A 21665-nucleotide genomic window follows, 5' to 3' on the forward strand; every position below is an offset into this window, starting at 1 on the left:
TTTGCTCCTTAGGCCAGTAAAAAGCACAATAGAGAAGATAAAAGACAGGTAGCCTCTAGTAGATTGTGTAAGAGCCTGCTGATCAGACTGGCAAGCAGCAGAGCTTCAGGCTGACCTCAGTTCTTGCTGCACTTCCTACATAAAGCACTCTGAACGGATCAGAAATACAAAGCTGTGGATGTAGTCCTAATTGCTGGAATTGTGCTTGTTGGGCTCTCACCTTGGGACTGGTTGCTTGCCGAGGTTGTGCCCTGCAGAGCCAATCACCACTTCCTTGGTCATTAAAGGACATTTCACACCACATCATCACCATCTTTGGGAGGGGGGAGCAGCAGCCCTGGATTAGTGAATTGCTTTAATGGTGTAGGTAGCAGTGGTGTCAGACATCTGAAACTGCAGCTCTCTCCTTCTGCCCTGAGAGAAGGTAGAGCTGCTGCAGCTCTTCTCCACAACATTCTCCTTGATGTACTTTATAGCAAAAAAAAACCCCAAACCAACCCTCACCTAACCATGTAGCCAGGCCTCTGTTCCCTTGCAAGCTGAATGGAGTGAAATGAGGACAATGAGTGGAATTACCAAAACCCAGCAGACTTTGCCCAGAGGGAATTTCACTGAGGCCTTGCCACAGTATTTCACTTTCTGTCTGAAGGCACTGCTGCCTGGACACCTACTGCCTGAGAACACTTCTGTGGCATCCTCCTGGGGCTTTCTTCCTTTACTTCCTGGTAGGAAGTAGACCTTTATGGTGGCTCTTCATTTTCTCCCCAGATATTTCATGCCCATCCATGTCTCTTGAGAAGGGAAGGCTGAGAGGATTGATCCATGTCAATCAATAGCTGAGGGGTGGGGTGCAAGTGGAGGGGGCCAAGCTCTTTTCAGTGGTGCACAGTAATAAGACAAGGAAAAATGGAGGCAAACCTGAACAGAGAAGGTTTCATCTCAACATGAGGAGAAACTTCTGTACAGTGAGGGTGGCAGAGCCCTGGAGCAGGCTGCCCAGAGAGGTTGTGGAGTCTCCTGCTCTGGAGACCTCCCAACCCCACCTGGATGCATTCCTGTACAGACTGCCCTGGGTGACCCTGCTCTGGCAGGGGGGGTGGCCTGGAAGATCTCTGGAAGTCCCTTCCTACCTATCTGTGATGTTGTGAGTGCAAGGAAGGAGCCCAAGCCCTTAACATTTCCTGCAGAATTAGACTTTACTACTCTAAACCTCTGTGTTCAACTGCTCTTAAATCCATCACCAGCTTAGCCTTCCCTATTTCAAGTACGTGAGAGTCTTTACCTGTCACCACAAGTTGGTCTCTTTCTCCCTGTGCCTGAGTCCCACTGAGGTTTCCTGGGTCTGTTTTTGCTTGGGGCTTTGTTGTTTGTTTGGAAGGGCTTTGGTGGTTGGTTTTGTTTATTTCTTTGTTTGTTTTGGGTTTGAGTTGCAAACACTTCACAGGTCTCTGCAGCTGACTTCCTCCACCTCCTCTCATCTATCTGCAGCTGATTCATTGTTAACTTAGGAGGAGCATTTTTACTATTCTTTTGAAGTATTTTTCTTCTGATTTACCTACTTACATAAATAGGAAAACAATCAAACACCCACCCCCCTCGTGCCTTTCCCCATCCTTATTAAAAAGACATCACTACTTCAAAAGCTCAGAGTTAAATTGGAGTTTTTCAGACTGAAGTTTATGCCATGCCCTAGAATGGCACATTAATGGCTTGACCATGGCCTGCTTGGTGGAGCCATCTCACAGAAGCACACAATGGTAGGGGTTGGAAGGGACCTCCAGAGATCACCCAGTCCAACCCCCCTGCCAGAGCAGCACCACTCAGGGCAGGGCACACAGGAACACATCCAGGGGGGGTTGGAAAGGCTCCAGAGCAGGAGACTCCACAACCTCTCTGGGCAGCCTGCTCCAGGGCTCTGCCACCCTCACCATACAGCAGTGTCTCCTCATGCTCAGGTGCAACCTCCTGGCTTCCAGCTTGTCCCTGTTGTTCCTTGTGCTGTCCCTGGGCACCACCAAACAGAGCCTGGCACCTTCCTCCTGACCCCCACCCCTCAGGTATCGATAGGCATTGATCAGATCCCCTCTCAGCCTTCTCCTCTCCAGACTAAACAGCCCCAGGGCTCTCAGTCTCTCTTCACAGCAGTGATGTTCAAGTCCCCTAAGCATCCTCATAGCTCTCCACTGGACTCTCTCCAGCAGGTCTCTGTCTCTCTTGAACTGGGGAGCCCAGAACTGGACACAGGATTGCAGCTGTGGTCTCAGCAGGGCAGAGCAGAGGGGGAGCAGAACCTCCCTAGCTCTGCTGGCCACACTTTTCTTGCTGCACCCCAGGATCCCGTTGGCTCTCTTGGCCACCAGGGCACATTGCTGTCCCATGCAGAACTTGCTCCATGGAGCTGCTTTCCAGCAGGACCACCCCTGGCCTGTGCTGGTGCCTGGCGGTGTTCCTCCCCAGGTGCAGGACCCTGCACTTGTCCTTCTTGAACTTTGTGAGGTTCCCCTTCACCCAGACCCTGTTGGATGTCAGCAGAGCCTGGTGGGGTGTCAGTCCCCCACCCCCCAGTTTAGTTGTTGTCTAGAGGCTGGGTAGCCACAATGGTATCTGTATTCTGCTCTCAGTCACCCGCTCCTGTGCTCTCCTTTCCCGTGGATGTGAACACCTTCAGCTGCCAACACTGCGGTGCAAGTCCTGCAGCACTGATGCAATGACAGCCTTCTGATCTCTAGTCTTGTGGGAACTACTGCATGGGAAGGACTGGAGAGAACACAAAGGAGACAATGAAATATTGGTGGAAAAGAGGGGGACTGGAGGAGATCTGAACGTCTGGTTTTGCCCTGCGGTCACTGGTGCTGCCGCTTAGAGAGCTACTGACACGATGGAGATCTTTTGTTGGTAGAGCAAATTGCAGCCTTGGAGTCTGTGTTTAATTCCCACCTGGGTCATAACCCTGCCTGCTGAGGATAGTGGGTTTGAAAAGGTACTGACCTGGGAAGTGTAAGCAAAGGAAGAAGGAAGCCTCCAGGGGAGGTTTAAGCATCAGGTGGTACATTCTGTGCTCCTTACTTCCCCATCCTGGTTTGTTTCTTTCCCTGTCACCATGTTTTGTGTCCACAGGAGTATGAAGGGGATAAAAAGGGCCAGTTGCACAAAAGCATGAACATTGGTGTCTCAGGTGTTAGGCAGCTGTTGGACCTTCTCTGTTGTGTGCAGGTCTGGTGGTGGATCAGTTCAGCCAGCGTCTCTTCTGGGCGGACTTTGAGCTGTCCATCATCGGCAGCGTTCTCTTCGATGGCTCCGACTCCGTCGTCTCCGTCAGCACCAAGCAAGGTACGGGGAGCTCATTCCCATTGCAGCTCATCTGCCTGAAGTTCCACTCTTCAGAGGAGCTCTGCAAGCAAAAAGCTGTGGTTGTTAAATAGCAGTCCTTGCTTTTGTTAGAGGAGGCTTCAGGTATTACCTATGTGAGTAGAAGGACATGGAGCTGCTTGGAGTGGGTCTAGAGGAGCCACAAGGGTGATCCGAGGGCTGGAGCAGCTCTGCTATGAGGACAGGCTGAGGGGGCTGTTGAACCTGGAGAAGAGAAGACTCCAGAGGGACATTAGAACTGCCTTCCAATAGCTGAAGGGATCCTCCTGCCTGGGGGTGTTGCAGGCCAGGCTGGATGAGGCCTTCAGCAGCTGAGTCTAGTTGAGAGGTGTCCCTGGGCATGGTGGGGGGGCTGGAGGAGATGAGCTCTGAGGTCCCTGCCACCCTGAGCCATTCTGGGATATGAAAGATGAGGTAATTTTAGCTTTAACGTAATCTGATGAAATTGCTTCAGCTGGCATTTCAGATATGTTAAGGAGGGGCTGAAGAAATGTTCTGGCAGAATAGTTTCTTTTCTGACCAGCACAGTAATCTCTTCCTTCCTTGCTACCTACTTCCAGTTGAAGTGTTGTGCCTAAGCCTGTTCCCATTAAGCAGTTATTAGTGTAGGATTTCCCTGCTTTTTGATAATCAAGCAGTTTCTGAGGCTGAGTTGTGTGGAAAGCTAACACAGAGCTGGAGATGTTGGCTGCTTGTAGGATGAGTTCCTATTAAGAAGGCTGTTTTTCAGAAGGCAGTCTTTGTGGGTGCAGAACACGTCTGAATCCTGATGCCTTTAGGTGGGAAGGGCAAAACCAGAGGTGCAGTAGCTGTTAGTTTATTATGTGACAATGAGCAGACATAGTGCTCAGACTTTTTGCTTTTTTCCTGAAGGTTTGCTGCATCCACACAGAATTGACATTTTTGAGGATTACATCTATGGAGCAGGTCCTAAAAATGGAGCCTTTAAAGTGCACAAATTTGGCAGGAGCCTGGTGGAATACCTGAGCGTGGATGTCGCTAAAGCAAAGAGTGCCTTGGTTGTGCACCGCTACAAACAAATGGACTGTGAGTAAGCATGATTACCTGCAGCTCAGTGCTCGCCTTGGGGAGGCAAAATAAAAGCAAGTTGTACCAATACCAAATCGAGCTTGATTGGGCAAACTGCAGAGAGATTGCCTTATTGCTGTGCCTCAGCTGAACTCAGAAGGTTGATGCCTTTTCCTCTCATTCGAAAGAGCGTTGGACAAATGTTTGCCTTGTGTGCCTGCATCGTAAATGAGATGTGCAGTAACGAGGAGAGGGCTGAATGCAGATAGCTCTGTCCACAGCCAGATGAGGCTTCTGACTGCATACTGCCTGCACTTCTTGTTTGTTATTGGAATAAATTCTGCCTTGGTAGGAGCCTTGCACTGCCGTTTGAGTGCGTTCCCCAGCTTCAGGCTGTTGACATCCTGGGAGTGGATCAGGGTTTCTCTGCCTGGTTCTTTTCTTGTTTGGGGTTTTTTTTCCCTAGTTTTTTTCACACAGTGTAACTCAAACAACAAACCACTAACCCACAATGGTTTTAATAGTTTGTCTTTGTTAAACAGTGCCTAACCCATGCTTGGAGCTGACCTGCGAGTTCATTTGCTTACTCAATCCTTCCGGTGCAACGTGTGCTTGTCCAGAAGGAAAATCCTTAGTGAATGGAACATGCATTGATCAGAGCCTCTTAGGTAGGTACTGGAAACTGCATGAGAAGCAGAAAAGAAAGAGCTGCTCAGCTGTGGGCCTTGCAAGGAGCTGGGCAGTCTGTGAGTCAGGAGTTTGGAGGTGTTCAGGAGGAGACTTGATGGGGTGCTTGGTGCCATGGGTTAGTTGTTTAGGTGGGTTGGATTGGTTGATGGGCTGGACGTGATGATCTTGAAGGTCTCTTCCAACCTGGTCTGGTCTGGTCTGGTCTGGTCTATTCTATTCTATTCTATTCTATTCTATTCTATTCTATTCTATTCTATTCTATTTAGTGAAGGGAGTTGAGATGTATATCCCTGATTTGAAATGGAAACAAGATGTGAAGAAATGAAAACCTTGGTTGATAAAAACTGTTCATATGCATAAAAAAATGAGAAATGCTCTTCCAGCTGCACTGATCACCAGAGGACACTTCAACGTGAAAGGCTGTGTGTATTGACCGAAGGAGGTCTGCAAAGCTCTGAAGCTTTTTGGGTTCCAAATTAGACATTATCCATCCAGCAGAGGGAAAAAGGAAATAACCTTAAAGGCCATCAGGAAACACCTTTGCTTAGGGTACAGCAAGAGGGCTGTGAGAGCAACAGGGCAGAGAGGAATGACTTTGAAGCAACCAGGAAAAACACAAAAAGAAGCAAAGCAACTGCAATCCATTTATCTAGAATTACATCTTTCAGTAGCATCTCCAATGGCTGATGCCTAGAAGCAGAGACCAGACTTTGTGCTGAAAGAGCTACTAAGTGCTTGCTCTCCTTTAGAGGAGAAAAGGATCTTTGCCTTAGAAGATTATTAACCATTCCCACTCTCACTGAGACCACAGCTAAAGGTGGTCAGGCTGCTGGCATGAAGCCTTAGCCAGCCTGGGTTCTAAGAGTTTCTGGAGAGCACAGAGCAGGGTTTCTCATGTGTGTGAGGAGCAGGAATTTCCTAGGATGGTTTCCTAATATTTCATTCCAGGCTCAGAAGTGGAAGTGATGCACAATTTGGTGAGAGCCTCAGTACTTCAGAAGCTGAATTTAGCAACTGAATGAATGTAGCTGTAAAGTCATGAGGAAAATCTCACCTGTTTATGCTGCCTAGTCTTTAAATACTGAGTTAACCTTGCTGTGTTCTAGTTTGCAGTGTGGTATTAGGTACACCATGGTGTGTATTGGAGTGTGGCATTAAGAAAGCTTTTTCACTGTCAAGAAATTTAAGATGAAGCTAGAGAGATAAAGAATAAGGACAGCAGAAACCATGAATGAGTTTGTTAGGCAGGAGTACTTTGTCCACACCACACTTGTGGTGCCTACTTCTATATGTGGTACACTGTGTGTGGCAAAACTACAGGACATGGAGCACTTCCTACCCTGGGCTGAGCAGCTACCAATAGCATAGCTATGCAGCTATCAGGTGGTTTACCTCTGGTTGCCACTGCTCAGACAGAAGGGCTGTGACTGGAACAGGTGCAACAGAAAGCATGGGTGTGCTGCCCAAGGTTTGTAACTCCTGAGACCAGTCAGTCCTTGTCTTCAGAGAGCATCCTCCTGCTCCTCCAAGGGTCAGCTCTTTGTTCACCTGAGGCCAAGGGGATCCTTGTCAGGATTTTCTGCTCTTAGGGCATCAGCTGCAGATCGTTCCAAATGGCCTGTAGTTACTGCTTAGGTGGTGAGGAAAGGGCTGATGAAAGACTGGTTCTCACTGCTGCCTCGTGGCAATTTGCAGCCATCATTGCAGTCATGCTGCAGCTCTCCTAGTGGGGCCAAGGCTGATGCCATGTTAGTTTTCAGGAGGAGATTTTTGTATTGGAGACAGGCCTGAAGAGGCTTTTGAATTATTTCCCTGCTGGCTGTAAACTTGAATCGATAGGCAGAGGATGCCTAGGCAGTGGGAGCTGTTCTGTAGACTGAATCCTCAGTGGCTTTCGGTAAGGCTGAGGCCAGATTGCTTCAGACAGCTGCTTCACCAGCACCTCCTCACAGCTGATGGGAAGCAGCTTTTGGCTGTGATTTGGCTTTTGCAAGCTGAATGTATTACAACATCCAAGTGCTGTAATAAATTCAAGCTGGTACCCCTTGTTCCTTGTCCTGTCCCTGGGCACCACCAAACAGAGCCTGGCACCTTCATCCTGACCCCCACCCCTCAGGTATTGATAGACATTGATCAGATCCCCTCTCAGCCTTCTCCTCTCCAGACCAAACAGCCCCAGGGCTCTCAGTGTTTCTTCTTAGCAGAGATGTTCAAGTCCCTTCATTATCTTCATAGCTCTTTCCAGCAGTTCTCTGTCTCTCCTGAATTGGGGACCCCAAAACTGGACACAATATTCTAGGTGAGGTCCTGTCAGGGCAGAGGGTCAGAAGAACCTCCTTTGATGCTATGTTTTTCTCTTTAATTCCCAGTCTGTAGTAATTTGCTCTTATTTCCCCCACTCCCTCCCACCCCCCCCCCCCCAGATTTTCTGTCTTCTGTGGATTTGTACTGACAGAGGAATGTACCATGGTTTTGGTGTGCTGTGAGCAGGGGTCACAGAAGTGAACACTCGTCTGTACTTCAGTGTTCTTTAGTCAGTTTTACCAAGTTCTGCCCTATAAACTCATGACTAATGATAAGTAAAACAGATCAGATAAGCAAAACACAAATAGCCCTTCTCCTCAATAGGCTCTGCTACATTAGCCATCTGAACACCTTCTGTAATGAGTAACTGAAGAATGGGTCATGGAACATCAAAGGACTTAATGAACCCCTCCAATGAATAAAACCCTGAAGCATCCTCAAACTCCCAACTACACAGCAGCTCTGTTACACCAGATGTATACAGCCAGGGTGGATACCAAAAATTAAGTGCATCTGGGATTCCATATTGCTATTGTAAAGCACCTGAAAGAATGATGTGCCCAGGACAGCTTCTAGATTTGTGTCTAGTTTCAGCTTAATCTTCCTTCCAATACCTGAAGGGATCCTGCAGGAAGGCTGCAGAGAGACTTCTCCTGAGGGTGTCTAGAGACAGGCCAAGGGGGAATGGTTTGGAGCTGAGGCAGAGCAGGGTTAGAGTGGAGCTGAGGAAGAAGTTGTTCAGCAGGAGGCTGCTGAGACTCTGGCCCAGGCTGCCCAGGGAGGCTGTGGCTGCCTTCTGCCTGGGGGTGCTGCAGGCCAGGCTGGATGAGGCTTTGAGCAGCTGAGTGTAGTTGAGAGGTGTCCCTGGGCATGGTGGGGAGCTTGGAGGAGATGAGCTCTGAGCTCCCTTCCATCCTGAGCCATTCTGGCATTCTGTGATCAGATCCCAGAAGCTTTGTAGGCAGGTTTGATCCCATGTTACCTGTCTGCATCATCTCAGCACTGCCTGTGACTGAAGGCAGCCAGAGCATGCCAAGGACAGGGGTATGCAGACAGGAAAGAGGCACTTGGTGCATCCAAAGAGAAGTGTGCTGTATATTCAGTGACACTGCTGGGCTCTGCAGAGTCCTTGCTGGAGGGAACTACCCAGCTTGAGGATATCCAGCCTTCCTAAATGCTGCACCTCAAATGCAATGTGTTTCCCTGAGCATCCACAAAAAAAGGGTTCAGTGTGCCTGCCTCAGTGTTAGACCTCAACAAATACAGGACTAATGAGAGTCAGGAGAGTCAGTCTTCATCAGCAGACATCCAACTAGACCAGATTAATTCAGCAGGACATCTGCAGCTGGTGGCTGTTACTGAAGAGTTCTCTGTCTGTGGTCCCTCTTGTGAAAAGCCATGCAGGCTCAGATGCTGCAGTAGTTAGGAAGCAGTCTGGCTCCACAGGACTTGTTTTGCTGGGTGAGAGAGGAAAGCTCTTCTTGCTGAAAGCACGTTTTGGGATGGAAAGAGGTTGTCTGGCTCTTTAGGATTATCTGGATGTTTGAGCATTCTGTGCCTGTTAGTCTGTAGTTAAGTTCTTGTTGATGGCATGGGAGGATCTGTGTTTTGCTGGTTTCTGCTGGGTGGTTTTCCCTGTATGGCACTGTGCTGCTTCTGCAGGTAGGCTGAGCTAAGGTAATTGTGCATGGTAGTATGAGATTAATTAGATTGTTGGCTAAGGTAATCATGCATTGTGATTATGATATCTTATGTTAACTTCTTATGTCTTTATCTCAAGGCTGAGTTTTGGGTGTTCCTTCTCCTCTCCCTTTTGTGTTGGGGGAGCAGGCAGGTCAGCCCTTGTGCTAAACCCTTACGATATCCCCTTCACCTAAATGAAGAGAGATTTGTCTTTCCAAGGGTTTCCAAGGCATAACTCTAATTGCAAACCAGCTTTACAGAAAGATTGAATCTGCCCTAATCAGAGTTTGTGTCACCTCATAGCTGACCTCTGAGGTGGTGGCACTGCAGCCACAGCTCTTGGTGAATGAAGAACAGCAAACAGCAGCTCAGTGATTTACAGACTCAGCAGATGAGGAATTGAATGAATCACAAAATACGGTTTAGGAGCAACAAGCCAGTATGCAAATGTCAATTGCTGAGGAGGAGTGAAAGGCCAAATGATTTCCTTAAGGAAACCTTAGTTCAGAAAGGTGTTAATGGAGAGAGTGGAGAGGATCCAAACAAATCCAATAAGAAAAGGCTGAGGTCACCAGAAAAGGACTGGCAAGATTTTGGGGATTCCCCACATGAAACCAACCTCCCCCAACCCCCTTTTCTTGACCTAACTATGAATGATAGTTTAAAGAAGAATCCCTAGGGTAGTGACTAGCCTGCATCTGAAAGTTAGTTAGCATGCCCATGGCATCCCCTGGATGAAGTGTAACTGCCACACACAGCACCCAGCTGCTTGGGCTGCAAGCTCCCAGCCCTGCTGCCCAGGCTGGAGCAGACCCCACTGCCTGCCCAGCTCTTTGCAGCCTGGCCAGTGCTTCTGGTCTCTTCAGAGTGTACTTTGTAATAGCAACAGGGACATAAAGTGTCAGTTCACTTTCTCCATCCTGAAAAGTGCTCTGTTTTGGGCGCCCTGCCTTGATGGAGATGTGCAGCTGTGGTCAAGGTGCAAGGTTCTGTTTGGCCAGTTGTGAAATGGGGTTGCTGAAAACATCTCTGTCTCTTGCTGCAGATGAGACTTGTAAACTAAGCTGTGAAAATGGAGGGAAGTGCATCATCAACGAGAAGGGGGACCCCCGCTGTCACTGCTGGCCCAGCTACTCGGGGGAGCGCTGTGAGACCAACCACTGCTACAACTACTGCCAGAACGGAGGCACCTGCGGAGCCTCTCTGCTGGGTGAGTGCTTCCCAGCAGCCCTCTCTTGCCTGCATTCATGCAAATGCTTCGGTCTGCCCCTTGTTTCTGGTGCTTTTCCATCGTGTAACTTCTTCTCTCTGCCTGTGCTGAGTGGTGTGCAAAGCATACTTTGTTATCAGCTGTGGGTTCCCTTCAGGTGCCTGCTGGTTTAGCAGAACCGGCCTGCACCCAGCAAAAGGGGCATAGAACCATGGAATTGTCAGGGTTGGAAGGGACCTCAAGGCTCAGCCAGTTCCAACCCCCCTGCCATGGGCAGGGACACCTCACACTACAGCAGGTTGCTCACAGCCACCTCCAGCCTGGCTGCAAACACCTCCAGGGATGAGGCTTCCACCACCTCCCTGGGCAACCTGTGCCAGGCTCTCACCACCCTCATGGGGAAGAATTCTTCCTCACATCCAATCTCAATCTCCCCACTTCTGTTTTTTTTCCAATCCCCCTCGACCCTATAAAGTCCCTTCCCAGCTTTCCTGCAGGCTGGTAGAAGCAAGTGGTCAGTAGCAGGGACACAAATGTTGAGGTGCAGAAATGTGACTGTGATTGTAAAGTGTGAGGTCCAGTCACATCTGGCATCTTGCTCTCTCTTTGTCTCACTTCTCCCTCCAGGCTTTTTCCATGTACACAGAGAAGTGTTTCCTTAAATTACAGAGTTGTGAGGCCTCAATTTTCTACCTTCCTGTCTTGGTTTAGAGCCATGAGCTACTCCAGACCAGAGGACAGAAAGTATTCTACTCCTTTTGTGGGGAGTAGAAATAAAAAGGCTGCACATCTGGACTGGAAGCTTAAATGGGAATTCTATTTACAGATGTGCACACAGAAGGCATCCAGGTAGAATGAACACATTCACAAATTAGAATGAATCTGCCAGCCCCAAACCTTCCAGAACCTTCCACCCCTACCCTGGGCTGGCCAGGACCGTCCCTTAGGACTCTGTCTTTTTGGAGGACTTTGTCTGTGTGGTCTCCTTAAAGGCACCTGAGCCTCAGATTACCACACTTTGTCTTACTGGAAGTCAGAAACTGAGCATTTTGCTCCTCTAATTCCCAGGAAGATTTGGTTGATCAAACTCAGATGCCTTGTTCTCCTGAAGGAATTTGAAACGACTTCTGTTATCTTTAGGGAGACTTTCCTAACTGTCAAAAACTAGGTGTTTGACAGGGGATCTCTGTCCTTGACATGCAAGCTGTTGCAGCTTGCATAATGCAATTAGTGTTTGGGCTAGAAAGTGTGAGAAGAAGCACTCTAAACTGTATTAATTTGGGGAGAAAGAAGTTGAATTCTCTCTCCTGCTCCAAGGAATACTTAAATACTTGATGGAAAGTGGAACAGCTGGGGAAGAATTTGCTGTCTAGTCTCTTCTTCTCAGAAGCCTGCCAGCTGCTAAAGATGGTGGGAGTAATTTTCTCCTGTGTGATGAAGTCATCAATACCTTCATCTGTGAAGGAATCAAAGTAGAGGCATCTGACTTGTGAACAGGAGCTTGTCACTGCTTGGTGCAGAGAGAGCTCCCTGTAATGCACAATTAGGTGTCATAGCCTCTCTGACAAAGGGGGCTTAGAGCTCAGCTTTCTTGAGCTCTCCTTACTTATTAACTCCAGCTTATGTAGTTTAGTAACCCAGCTTCACTGCCTGTGCTGGCTCCTCTGGAGCCCCTTCTGTTTACTGAGAGGTGGTGGCAACCACCTCAGTGACCACAAGTCTCCGAGTGTGCCAAGCAGAGGACGGTTTGGCTCCGGCTGCTCGAGGGTTGATGATGTTGTTCATAGTTAACATCACTAATGGTGACTAAGTATGAGAAAATGAGAATTACTTGTGCCTGAAGTTGATTAATTATACTTGAAACTGCTCCTAGCAGCTGGTGGAACTGCTGACACAAATGATAAGCAGAGATTTTTATCAATGCAGCGAGATCAATACGTGTTTAGTGAGGACATGCACGTGAATGAAAGTAAGTCATGGCTGATTTAAATGACGTGCAAATCTTCCTTGTCATCTGAGGAGGGGATGTTTGCTCCCACATCTCTGCATGCCTGGCATTTAACCAACACTTTTGTGGGGCTAGAAGCCTTTGCAGAACTAGTTACTGGAGCTTCTAGAACTCAGCTCAGTGCCCAGAGCTGTCTTTAGTCCTTTTGGCAGTAGCCACAGGGCTCTCTTGCCTCCAGCAGCTCCTGTTGTCCTTACCAGCAGCTGATACTTGCTGTCCTCACACATCCATGCTGTCACCTGGGGTTGGGTTGGGTTTGGTGTTTGTGTTTTGGTGTGGTTTTCCCTGCTAAAGGCAGCTTTTGCACTCTCTCAGCCTTGCTGAAGCAGTTAGGGTGGTAGGCCTGGTCACCAGTGAGTAGAGCAGAGAGATCCAAGTAGATTCTGCAGTGTACTGAATTGTGAATGGTGGCCCCAGCTGCTACAGAGGGCCTGGAGATGCAGGTGTGAGCCTTGTTCCTGCTCAAGCTCCAACAGCATAGTGTGCCTGTGCCACAAAGGTATCAGGACAGCCAGCTTGGAAGTCACCACAGTCCACATCTCTCTCTACAAATGCCTGATTGTTGAGAATCTGAATCTCTAATGGCAGCTAAAGGTCACCATACGTGGCCAAAATGTGCCAAGACAAGCACAGGGCTGGGTCTGTTGACTCTCCCTGGGCATAGCTGCTGGTAGGAATATGCTGCTGCCCTGTCTTCACCTGCCTGGATTGCTCACACTTTGAAGAATACCTTTCAGTTTAGCCTGATTTCTTGTCTGCCATTGCCAATTCATGAGAGCAGCCACACCTTGGAGGCCCTGCCAGACCTTCCATGTGCTGGAGATGTGTTAAAAAAGGCTATTCATCTTTCTACATCCAAGTGGCTCCATCCAGCATGCCAGATAAGACTTCCAAATGATCCACTCCTCATCTGCCTTGCATGCCTAGCCCCTGGACCCTGTGCATATTCTATTAAGAAGAAATCTCTCTCTCTTATCAGGCTGTATTTATTGACTCCATCAGGCCATAAATCCTGTGCTACTGAAACAGAGCAGCACATCAGTGAGATGTCCTCTTATCCTGCTCCAATCTAGCCCATGATATACGAAGGCCATTGTGTATTTTAGGGAAGGAAGCTAAGCAGGACACCCCAAAAGCATCAAATAGTGTACTTACATCAGCAAAGCTCAGTTCCTCAGCTGCTCCTGCAGCCAGCATTTCCTCTTTCCAGGCACATACACCACTGTGCAGAGCTCATCACCCGGCTGCAGGGCTGCAGGCTCTTCCCAGCTGGAAATAAGGGTGTGAAAGCCAGACCAGAGCACTCATTTCCTCCCTGTGGTCTCACCCTCCAAGGCAGAGTTGCCTGGGAGGTTGCCCTGCTTGGTCAGGTTCACCTGGGAGCCCTTGGTGTCCGTGGTACTTTAGCTTGCACGCTGCTCCATGTGGGAGTGAAAAGGTGCCCTGGTACCAGCATTTATGTTTTCCCTTAGTGATTTTAGCACTTAAGCATTGTGTCTGGAGTTAGACTATCACATCCTGCCACTCAGATCTCTCCTCCAGCAACAGATAACTTGCATTTTGTATTTTTGCATAGAGAATTCTTTCATCTTTCTGGAAAGCATAAAATTACTCTGTGAAAGGAAATTCAGTTCAAGGTCATCTTAATTTCTTCTCCTGCCTCTGCACAGCACCTCCCATACCCCAGTCTCTCAAAGAGCAGCAGTTGCAGCTTGGAATCCTTACACAACTGGCTGATCAAACTGACACAACTGAGCTGCAGAGTTTCCCAATTTTCTCCTTCAAAAAAGGAGTAATATTTGCCTGGAGATGCTGCAGGTTGTCCTCTGGAAGCTGCAGAAGCCAGGGACCTGTGAGAGTGCCAATCCAAATCCTGTCTGCAAAAGAGAAGTGACTCATGATCATTCCAGCTTGCTTGGCTCTCCCTTTCTCAGAAGCTCTGGTTGCCCCTATCAGTGCTCATCTCTTCCCCACCTCAGGCAGCTCTGGTGCACTGCTCTGAGAGCCATTCTGCACCCACACACTTTCAAAGCGTAGGGACTGCCAGCAAATGTAGCCCCACAAGGAGATGAGCCTCTGCTCAGTCCCTGCTGCTAGGGGCCTTCCCTTGGAGGCAGGACATTTCCATACTGTTGGCTTCTGGCTCAAAAAACAAGGAAGAGAGATCCTGAAAACAAACCTTTTGTCATGTTCTGCTACCAATCAAATGATTCACAGATTGCATTGGGCTGGAAGGGACCTGCAAGGGTCATCTTGTCCAACCCCCTGCACTCAGCAGGGACATCTCCAACTAGATCAGGCTGCCCAGGGCCACAACCAGTCTGATCTTGAATGTGTCCAGGGATGGAGCCTCAACCACCTCCCTGGGCAGCCTGTTCCAGTGTCTCCCCACCCTCCCTGTGCAGAACTTCCTCCTGATGTCCAACCTAACTGCCCTGCTCCAGCTCCAAGCCATTGCCCCTTGTCCTATACCCACAGCTCCTTCTGAACACTCCCTCCCCAGCCTGCCTGTAGGTCCCCTTCAGATGTTGAAATGCAGCTCTAAGGTCTGCCTGGAGCCTTCTCTTCTCCAGGCTGAACAGCCCCAACTCTCCCAGCCTGTCCCCATAGCCGAGCTTCTCCAGCCCTCTGATCATATTGGTGGCCTCCTCTGGACCCTCTCCAGCAGGTCCATGTCTTTGGGGACCCCAGAGCTAGACAAACTGTTTCAGGTGAGGTGTCCCCAGAGCAGAGGGGCAGGATCCCCTCTCTCCATCTCTGGCCATGCTGCTTTGGATGCAGCCCAGGCTGCCCTTGGCCTCCTGTGCTGCCAGTGCCCATTGCTGGCTCCTGTCCAGCTTCTCCTCCACCAGCACCCCCAAGTCCTTCCCTGCAGGGCTGCTCTGATGTCCTCATCCCCCAGGCTGGGTTGCCCTGGAGGGGTGCCCTGGCTGATGCAGCGTACGAAACCCTGTCCTGGTGAACGTGTGTGTCCCAGTGAGTGTGCAAATCCTGTTCCCCTTCCCCCCCAGCTTACAACAGTCATGTGATAACTAATTAAGTAAATTGCAGAGTATTACTCAATTTTTAAAACATGACTGTGCTAAATCTTTGCTGAATGTGTTAAGTTGTGGGACCTCATTATCTGCACACAAATGTTAATTTGTTGAACAAATCCCACTGGCAATTCAGGGATTATTCACTGTTGGTTTACTTACTGCTAAGCCTTTTGGCAAATTCCTGTGTGAACACTCTCTAGCTGGAGATTGGGGCAGCTTTAATTAGAATTTATAAGTTTATGACAGTTGTATGGAGCTGCAATAGTAGAGGAAAGGAAATGTCATCAGTTAATTAAAAGTACACATCTGAGATGTGCAATTAAAAGTTGGGGAATAATAAGGAATACTTTCTAGCAGGCCAAATGAGTGGGAATTTGGAAGCATGGGATGTTGCCTTAAACATGCACTGCCTTTCTCCTTGCACTTCAGAGCAGAGATGTTGGGGCTGCAATTTACCAAATGTCTTGGGCATGTTTTATTTGACTTTATTTCACTTTTATTTCATTTTATTTTACTTTACTTTATCGTACTTTATTTTGCTTTCTTTTGAAGAGAGGCTACACAAACAGTCTTCTCATGGTAGCTGCTTTCAGGCACTTCCCTCCTAAGAGAATTTTCACTATTTCTTTTAGTTGTATTTTTTTTCCCTGTGTCTTACCAGGCACACTTAAAATGAATTCTCTGCAGCTCATTTCTTCAGACTTGTTATTCAGAACTGCTGTAAGTACAGAATGCTCTCATCAGTGCAGGGGAATGCAGGAATTAATTCCCCCCCAGAGAAACTCACAGTGTGTACGAAGAGGCTTAGAGGTAGTAGAGAGGAGAGTGCCAGCAGGCTCCCTGTGAAGCCTGGGAGAGGAGGGGCTGCCGCTTGCTCTCCAGGTGTTACTGCTGTGGCTTGGAAACGGGAGGGTTTACAGAGGAGATGCTGACAATGTGCTGCCACCTTGTCCTCCCTGACACTCTGGCAACATTTTTCAGCACAGGTAATTGAAACAGGAAATCTGAGGTGATGATGTTAGGGGAGAGAGGAAAGAGAAGGACAGGTGGAAGCTGGATGCTCATCTGTTAGAGACAGAAGAAAACAAGGCAGACTTCCCAGATGGTAAATCCAGTTGAGGACTGCACTGAATCATAGGATCCCAGAATGGCTCAGGCTGGAAGGGAGCTCAGAGCTCATCTGCTCCAACCTCCCCACCATGCCCAGGGACACCTCTCAACTACACTCAGCTGCTCAAGGCCTCATCCAGCCTGGCCTGCAGCACCCCCAGGCAGGAGGCAGCCACAAAACAGCTCAAACCACCAATTAGTTGTTTTCTTCCAGACATGGCTTTTTGCTCATTCCTGCATAAAGTGCACCCAAAGCTGCTTAGCTGCCATTGAAGAAGTTTAACACTCCCCAGGCTGTTTTCTTTGTGACTGTTTCTTGTGTCCTGTCACGTGTTAACATCGCTGTTGTGGTGAGGGTCACACTTCTATTCCTGTGTCTGTCCAGCTCTAATCTTGAAGTTGCCTGACCAGTCTGAGTGCTGGGGCTGTCTGTGTGTGAGGCTGCCATGCAGAGGCTGCTGGTGACATATGTGACATCTTGGTTAATGAGGTTATTTCCCTCGCAGACATCAATCCCTGTTCTGGGGTTGCGATACCAAGCCCTAGGGCATTGTTTGCCATGGTGTAATAAACTGTTCTTGGAGCCCTCTGGTATCAGAAATAATTTATGAGAATAAGATAGATGACAATGTCATCATTAGTAGTGGTTTAGGTGCCAGCAGTCTGTGTATAAATAGGCAGTGAACTATTAACAGTAGTAAAAGTCAGGTTAAATTGAGTGGCAAAGCCGGGGTTTGGGCTCTGGCACGTTAAATTTTCATAGGGCTGTCGGCTCTTGGGCATATTTATCAGCCTGCATTAGCAAAGAACAGAATAATCCTCTCCACAAACAGGCAAATATCAGTGGTCCATCATTTTAACAATAGGGGAGCATTAATAATCAAAACTGCTTTCAGACCTCCAGATCTACACTCTCTCACTATGCTGTTCTACCCCTTCTGATAGAAAGCCTGATTGAGATGACAGGTGGTGTGAAGCCCCCTGGCTTGGGGGCAGACATCTCACCACACAGGCAAAAACAGAGAGACTCTGTGCTACCATCTGAGTTCAGCATCTTTGATTGAATGCCTGAATCACAGGGGACAGATATGAATAACCAGGCTGATGCATATTGAACTAGTTGGAGCTATTTTTAGGTCAAGGGGTTTGTTCCTGCTGTACTCATTAGAGGAAGAGACTAACTGATCTGATGGCCTTTAGGATGATTTGCAAAACACTGTGAATTAGCATAGCTGAAAATAGAAAGCAGAGAAAAGAAAAGATTTGTTTGGAGGGTTTCATGTGAGAGGAGCAGGAAGGAAGGGAAGGGAAAGAATTAACAAATCACTCTGCATGGGGAAAAAATCAGAGTGCTTCAAATTGCACTGAAAAGTTCCTCAATGAAGGTGATATAAATAAATGAAACAAAGTATTAAAACAAAGACAAGAGACTGAATTGTGGGGTTTGGGGAATGTTTAATTTAACCTACATCAATGACATCAAGCTAAGGGGAGAAGAAACCAAAACAAAGGCAGGAGGAGGTGCACGTGTTTCAGCTGTGGTAAAGGCCCTCGGGAGGCAGCTGTGAAGGTGGTTGTGGATACCTACAGCAGACATGACATTAAACTGAGGAAACATTGAATGAGACAAAGGCTAGCAAGGAAGGGACCTGGCCACAATGCACCAGGGATTCAGGCAGTGGTAAGGATCTCCAGGATGAAAATGAGAGAGACGTGGCACTTGGTGCCATGGTCTAGTCAGGAGGTCTGTGGTGACAGGTTGGACTCGATGATCCTCGAGGTCTCTTCCAACCTTGGGGATACTGTGATTTTCAGAATTAGTATGGAAAACTAACCCTGGGATGTTATTTCATTAGGCTACTTAGCACTTGGGCTCTTCTGTGCGTTTTAGACCAAGTCAGGCTCAAGTCAAGCATAGCTTCTCCCCTGTGCTCACCCCTCCATGAAGTGGCAATGCCCATATGTAAGAAGGCTGTCTCTGCCTGGTGGTGGTGTGTGGTGTTTTGCAAGTGCAAGCGCAGGGGTAGCTGGGGTCTCTCGTCATGGAGGTATTCCCTGCCTGGCTCTGATCTCTCTCAGAGTCCATGATCCTATCAGTATATTGATAGGGCTGCCAACAAGTAAATCTGATAGGCTGCTTTTGCTGTTCAAGCCTCTGGTGCCAGCCCAAAGGGTTTCTGCCTCACACGTGGGGTGTCTGATGTAGTTCTCTTGCTGATCTGATTGACCTCAGCGCTTAGGGGGCACGTAGCCCATCCTGTCCCTGGCAAAGAGCAGCTGCCAAGGAAATGTGCATGACTTCTGCAGCAGCCAATTAGCTGCCTGCCTTGCCCAGGTTTGCTCTGATGTGCCCCCACTGAAGAGCAGAGGTCTTTGGTTCTCCCATCTCTGTTAGCAGGCTTTTACCATTTCTGTGAATCACCTGTGGTACCATTTGGATTTTCTGTAGTCCCCATACAAGGCTTTCCTGCTCTGCCTGACACCTCTTTGCTGTTTGACTGCTGCCAGCCCCTGCATGATCCTTCCTTCAGCAGAGCATCAGTCCTGTGGCTTCCCTCAAAGGGATGAGCCTGTGCCTGTCAGCTGTCCCTCATGCTGCAGTTAAGCTCTTGAATGTAGCTGCCAGCAGCTTGGGTTCTTCATCATTCAAATGAAGGCCACCCTGTCTGACCCTTTATTTCAGAAGTGTCCTCAGGTGCTGGTTAGCCTCTTCCCTTACTGGGGAGCCAGGAGGAAGAGAAGTGTTAAACTTGGTCTGTTTCCTTAAAGAAAACCCTAAGGGATGAACCAAAACAAAGGGAGAAACCGTGTTCTGTAAGAGATAAGCAAGAAAGTGGCTGGATTATTAGGAAATGAGAAAGGGGATGGTGTGTTGGACACACCAGGTCATTTAATTGAGAAGAAGATTGCAAATGAGATAGAAACTGAAAAATCAGGAGATGGAAAAGAGTTTCTGGGATGTAGAAGTTTGTTTTAAAGGAGATAAGCCTTAATAAAAAAGTCAGAGCAAGGTGGAAGAGTTTAATCAAGCAGTCAAATTGTAACACAGCTATAAATCCTTCAGACATGAGGGTTAGATAAGGAAAGAAATTGGGGAAATTAAAATAGTGAAGAATCGTAGAAGGGAAACACATCAGGGGTCAGGCACTGGTTTAAAGCCCTGTGAGAAGAGGCTGTGGAGCAGGAGTTTGTTTTGTGCTGATGTTCATCCCCCAGGGTTCACTGCTTTCCAGGCACTGAATACTGACCCTGCAGGCATCCCTGGGCCCGTGCAAGGCAGCAATTTTTAGTGAAGGTATGATGATGTGAGTGGTAGGATGAGGCACAGAGATATCTGTGGGTTGGCAGACACTGCAGTTTGAAGCTGGCTGTTGGTGCCTTGGTAAACATCTCTGTCTTGGTGCCATTACATGGAAAGGTTTGTAGATGGGAGAGTAGTGGAGGCCATTCTGAGGAGGCATCGGTGCTGGTTGTGCCAGTGTTTGCCTCCTGCAGCTGGAGGGACCCAGCCTGGCAGGAGGATCTGAAGAGCTTGGTCGTGTCTTAAATCCTTACTTTAGGCCATCTTTTAAAATAGGTCCCAGGTAAAGAGCCAAGGACCAAACATGCCCCAGAGATGCAGGGATTGACTTGCTCGTATCTACTGTGACCCCAAGCAACGTTTGCAAAGGCATCTTTGGCCCGTGGTTAGAGAAATCTAGTTGGGCTGATGTGTTAAAACCTACTGTGGGGCTGTGCAGCCTGAAGAAGAGTTGGCTCTGGGGGGACCTCAGAGCTGCCTGCCAGGACCTGAAGGGATCCTGCAGGAAGGCTGCAAAGGGACTTTTGCTGAGGGTGTCTGGAGACAGGCCAAGGGGGAATGGTTTGAAGCTGAGGCAGAGCAGGGTTAGAGTGGAGCTGAGGAAGAAGTTGTTCAGCAGGAGGGTGCTGAGCCTCTGGCCCAGGCTGCCCAGGGAGGCTGTGGCTGCCTCCTGCCTGGGGGTGCTGCAGGCCAGGCTGGATGAGGCCTTGAGCAGCTGAGTGTAGCTGAGAGGTGTCCCTGGGCATGGTGGGGAGCTTGGAGGGGATGAGCTCTGAGCTCCCTTCCAGCCTGAGCCATACTGGGAGTCTATTCTATGCTTCTCTGACATGCTTATCTTTAAAGTGCTGCTCATTGTTTTGATGTTCATTTACTCCTCTCACAAACAACTTTCTTTGCTGGGAACAGGGAGACCTACCTGCAACTGTGCCCTGGGCTTCACGGGGCCCAACTGCAACCAGACCGTCTGCCACCGCTTCTGCCAGCACGGGGGCTCCTGCAGCGTCACTGCCGGCAACCAGCCCCTCTGCAGCTGCCTGCCGGAGTACACAGGAGACAGGTGCCAGTTCTGTAAGTAACCTCCACCAGCTGGTAGCGCTGGATTTGTAACAGGAGCTCTCCAAAAGGGGAGGTCAGCAGCTGGAGTTGCGTGGCTTTGGTTTGTCGGTCAGTTTTTTTCTGCCCTGCATTTGTAAACTTAGCTCCAGAATGATTCTTACTGCTGAGGGAAAGTCAGCTGATCTGCTCAGGGGAGCTTTGAAAGTAGTTATAGTGGTATAGTGTCATAGTATCAGGGTTGGAAGGGACCACAAGGATCAGCTAGCTCCAAGCCCCCTGCCATGGGCAGGGACACCCCCCAGAGTGGGGTTCTACACTACCTGTCTAAGAAAGAGCTTCTTTAGGAAGGATTTGTTTCTTCTTTTGCTGGGTGAATTTGTGCAGTGAGGCCATGCAGGACAGCTGCCTTTGTGAGGACAAATCAGATCATTGTGTTGAAATTCTCTACTCCAGCCTCTGCTGGTGGAATGCCTGAGCAGAGTGAAGTGGTAAAGAATTTCTCTGGTGTCCCTTATCCCTGCAGACCAACACACCTCCAGCTGCTCCTTTAGCTTTGGGGGTTGTTTCTAGCCCCAGTAAGGAGGATATTGACAATGCCTTTGAGTTTCATGCCTCTGCTTTCCTTCACCCTGTTCAGTCTCAGATCACCTGGAGTTTGGTTTGTGCCTCCTCCTGGTGTTGAAAATCAGGGATTCTGGGCATTACTCATGTTGAATCCTCAGGACTTAGATTCTGTGCTCTGGATCTGAAGTTCTCCCTAGCTTTTCATTCCTCTGGCTCACGATTCCCCCCTCACCGAGGCGCCTCCAAAGGCTTCTGTGCCTTTGGGGAGGCTCCCCTCCCTTTCTGGACCATTCTGTAATACTT

The 21665-nt window shown here is 48.7% G+C and overlaps 1 protein-coding gene across 1 annotated transcript in view; it reads left to right on the forward strand.

The window, feature by feature from the left end:
* Positions 1-21665, forward strand: part of LRP1B (LDL receptor related protein 1B) — a 603705-nt gene that overhangs the window by 551119 nt on the left and 30921 nt on the right. Inside the window, exons 80-84 of the mRNA XM_068158711.1 lie at positions 3214-3330; positions 4243-4416; positions 4941-5066; positions 10121-10285; positions 20649-20810. Coding sequence (XP_068014812.1) covers positions 3214-3330; positions 4243-4416; positions 4941-5066; positions 10121-10285; positions 20649-20810 — 744 coding nt within the window. The remainder of the gene's footprint in view (positions 1-3213; positions 3331-4242; positions 4417-4940; positions 5067-10120; positions 10286-20648; positions 20811-21665) is intronic.

The sequence above is a fragment of the Melanerpes formicivorus genome, unplaced genomic scaffold, assembly GCF_026170545.1.
Source record: "Melanerpes formicivorus ecotype bairdi unplaced genomic scaffold, bMelFor1.0.p_v2 SCAF_41, whole genome shotgun sequence".
NCBI lineage: Eukaryota > Metazoa > Chordata > Aves > Piciformes > Picidae > Melanerpes > Melanerpes formicivorus.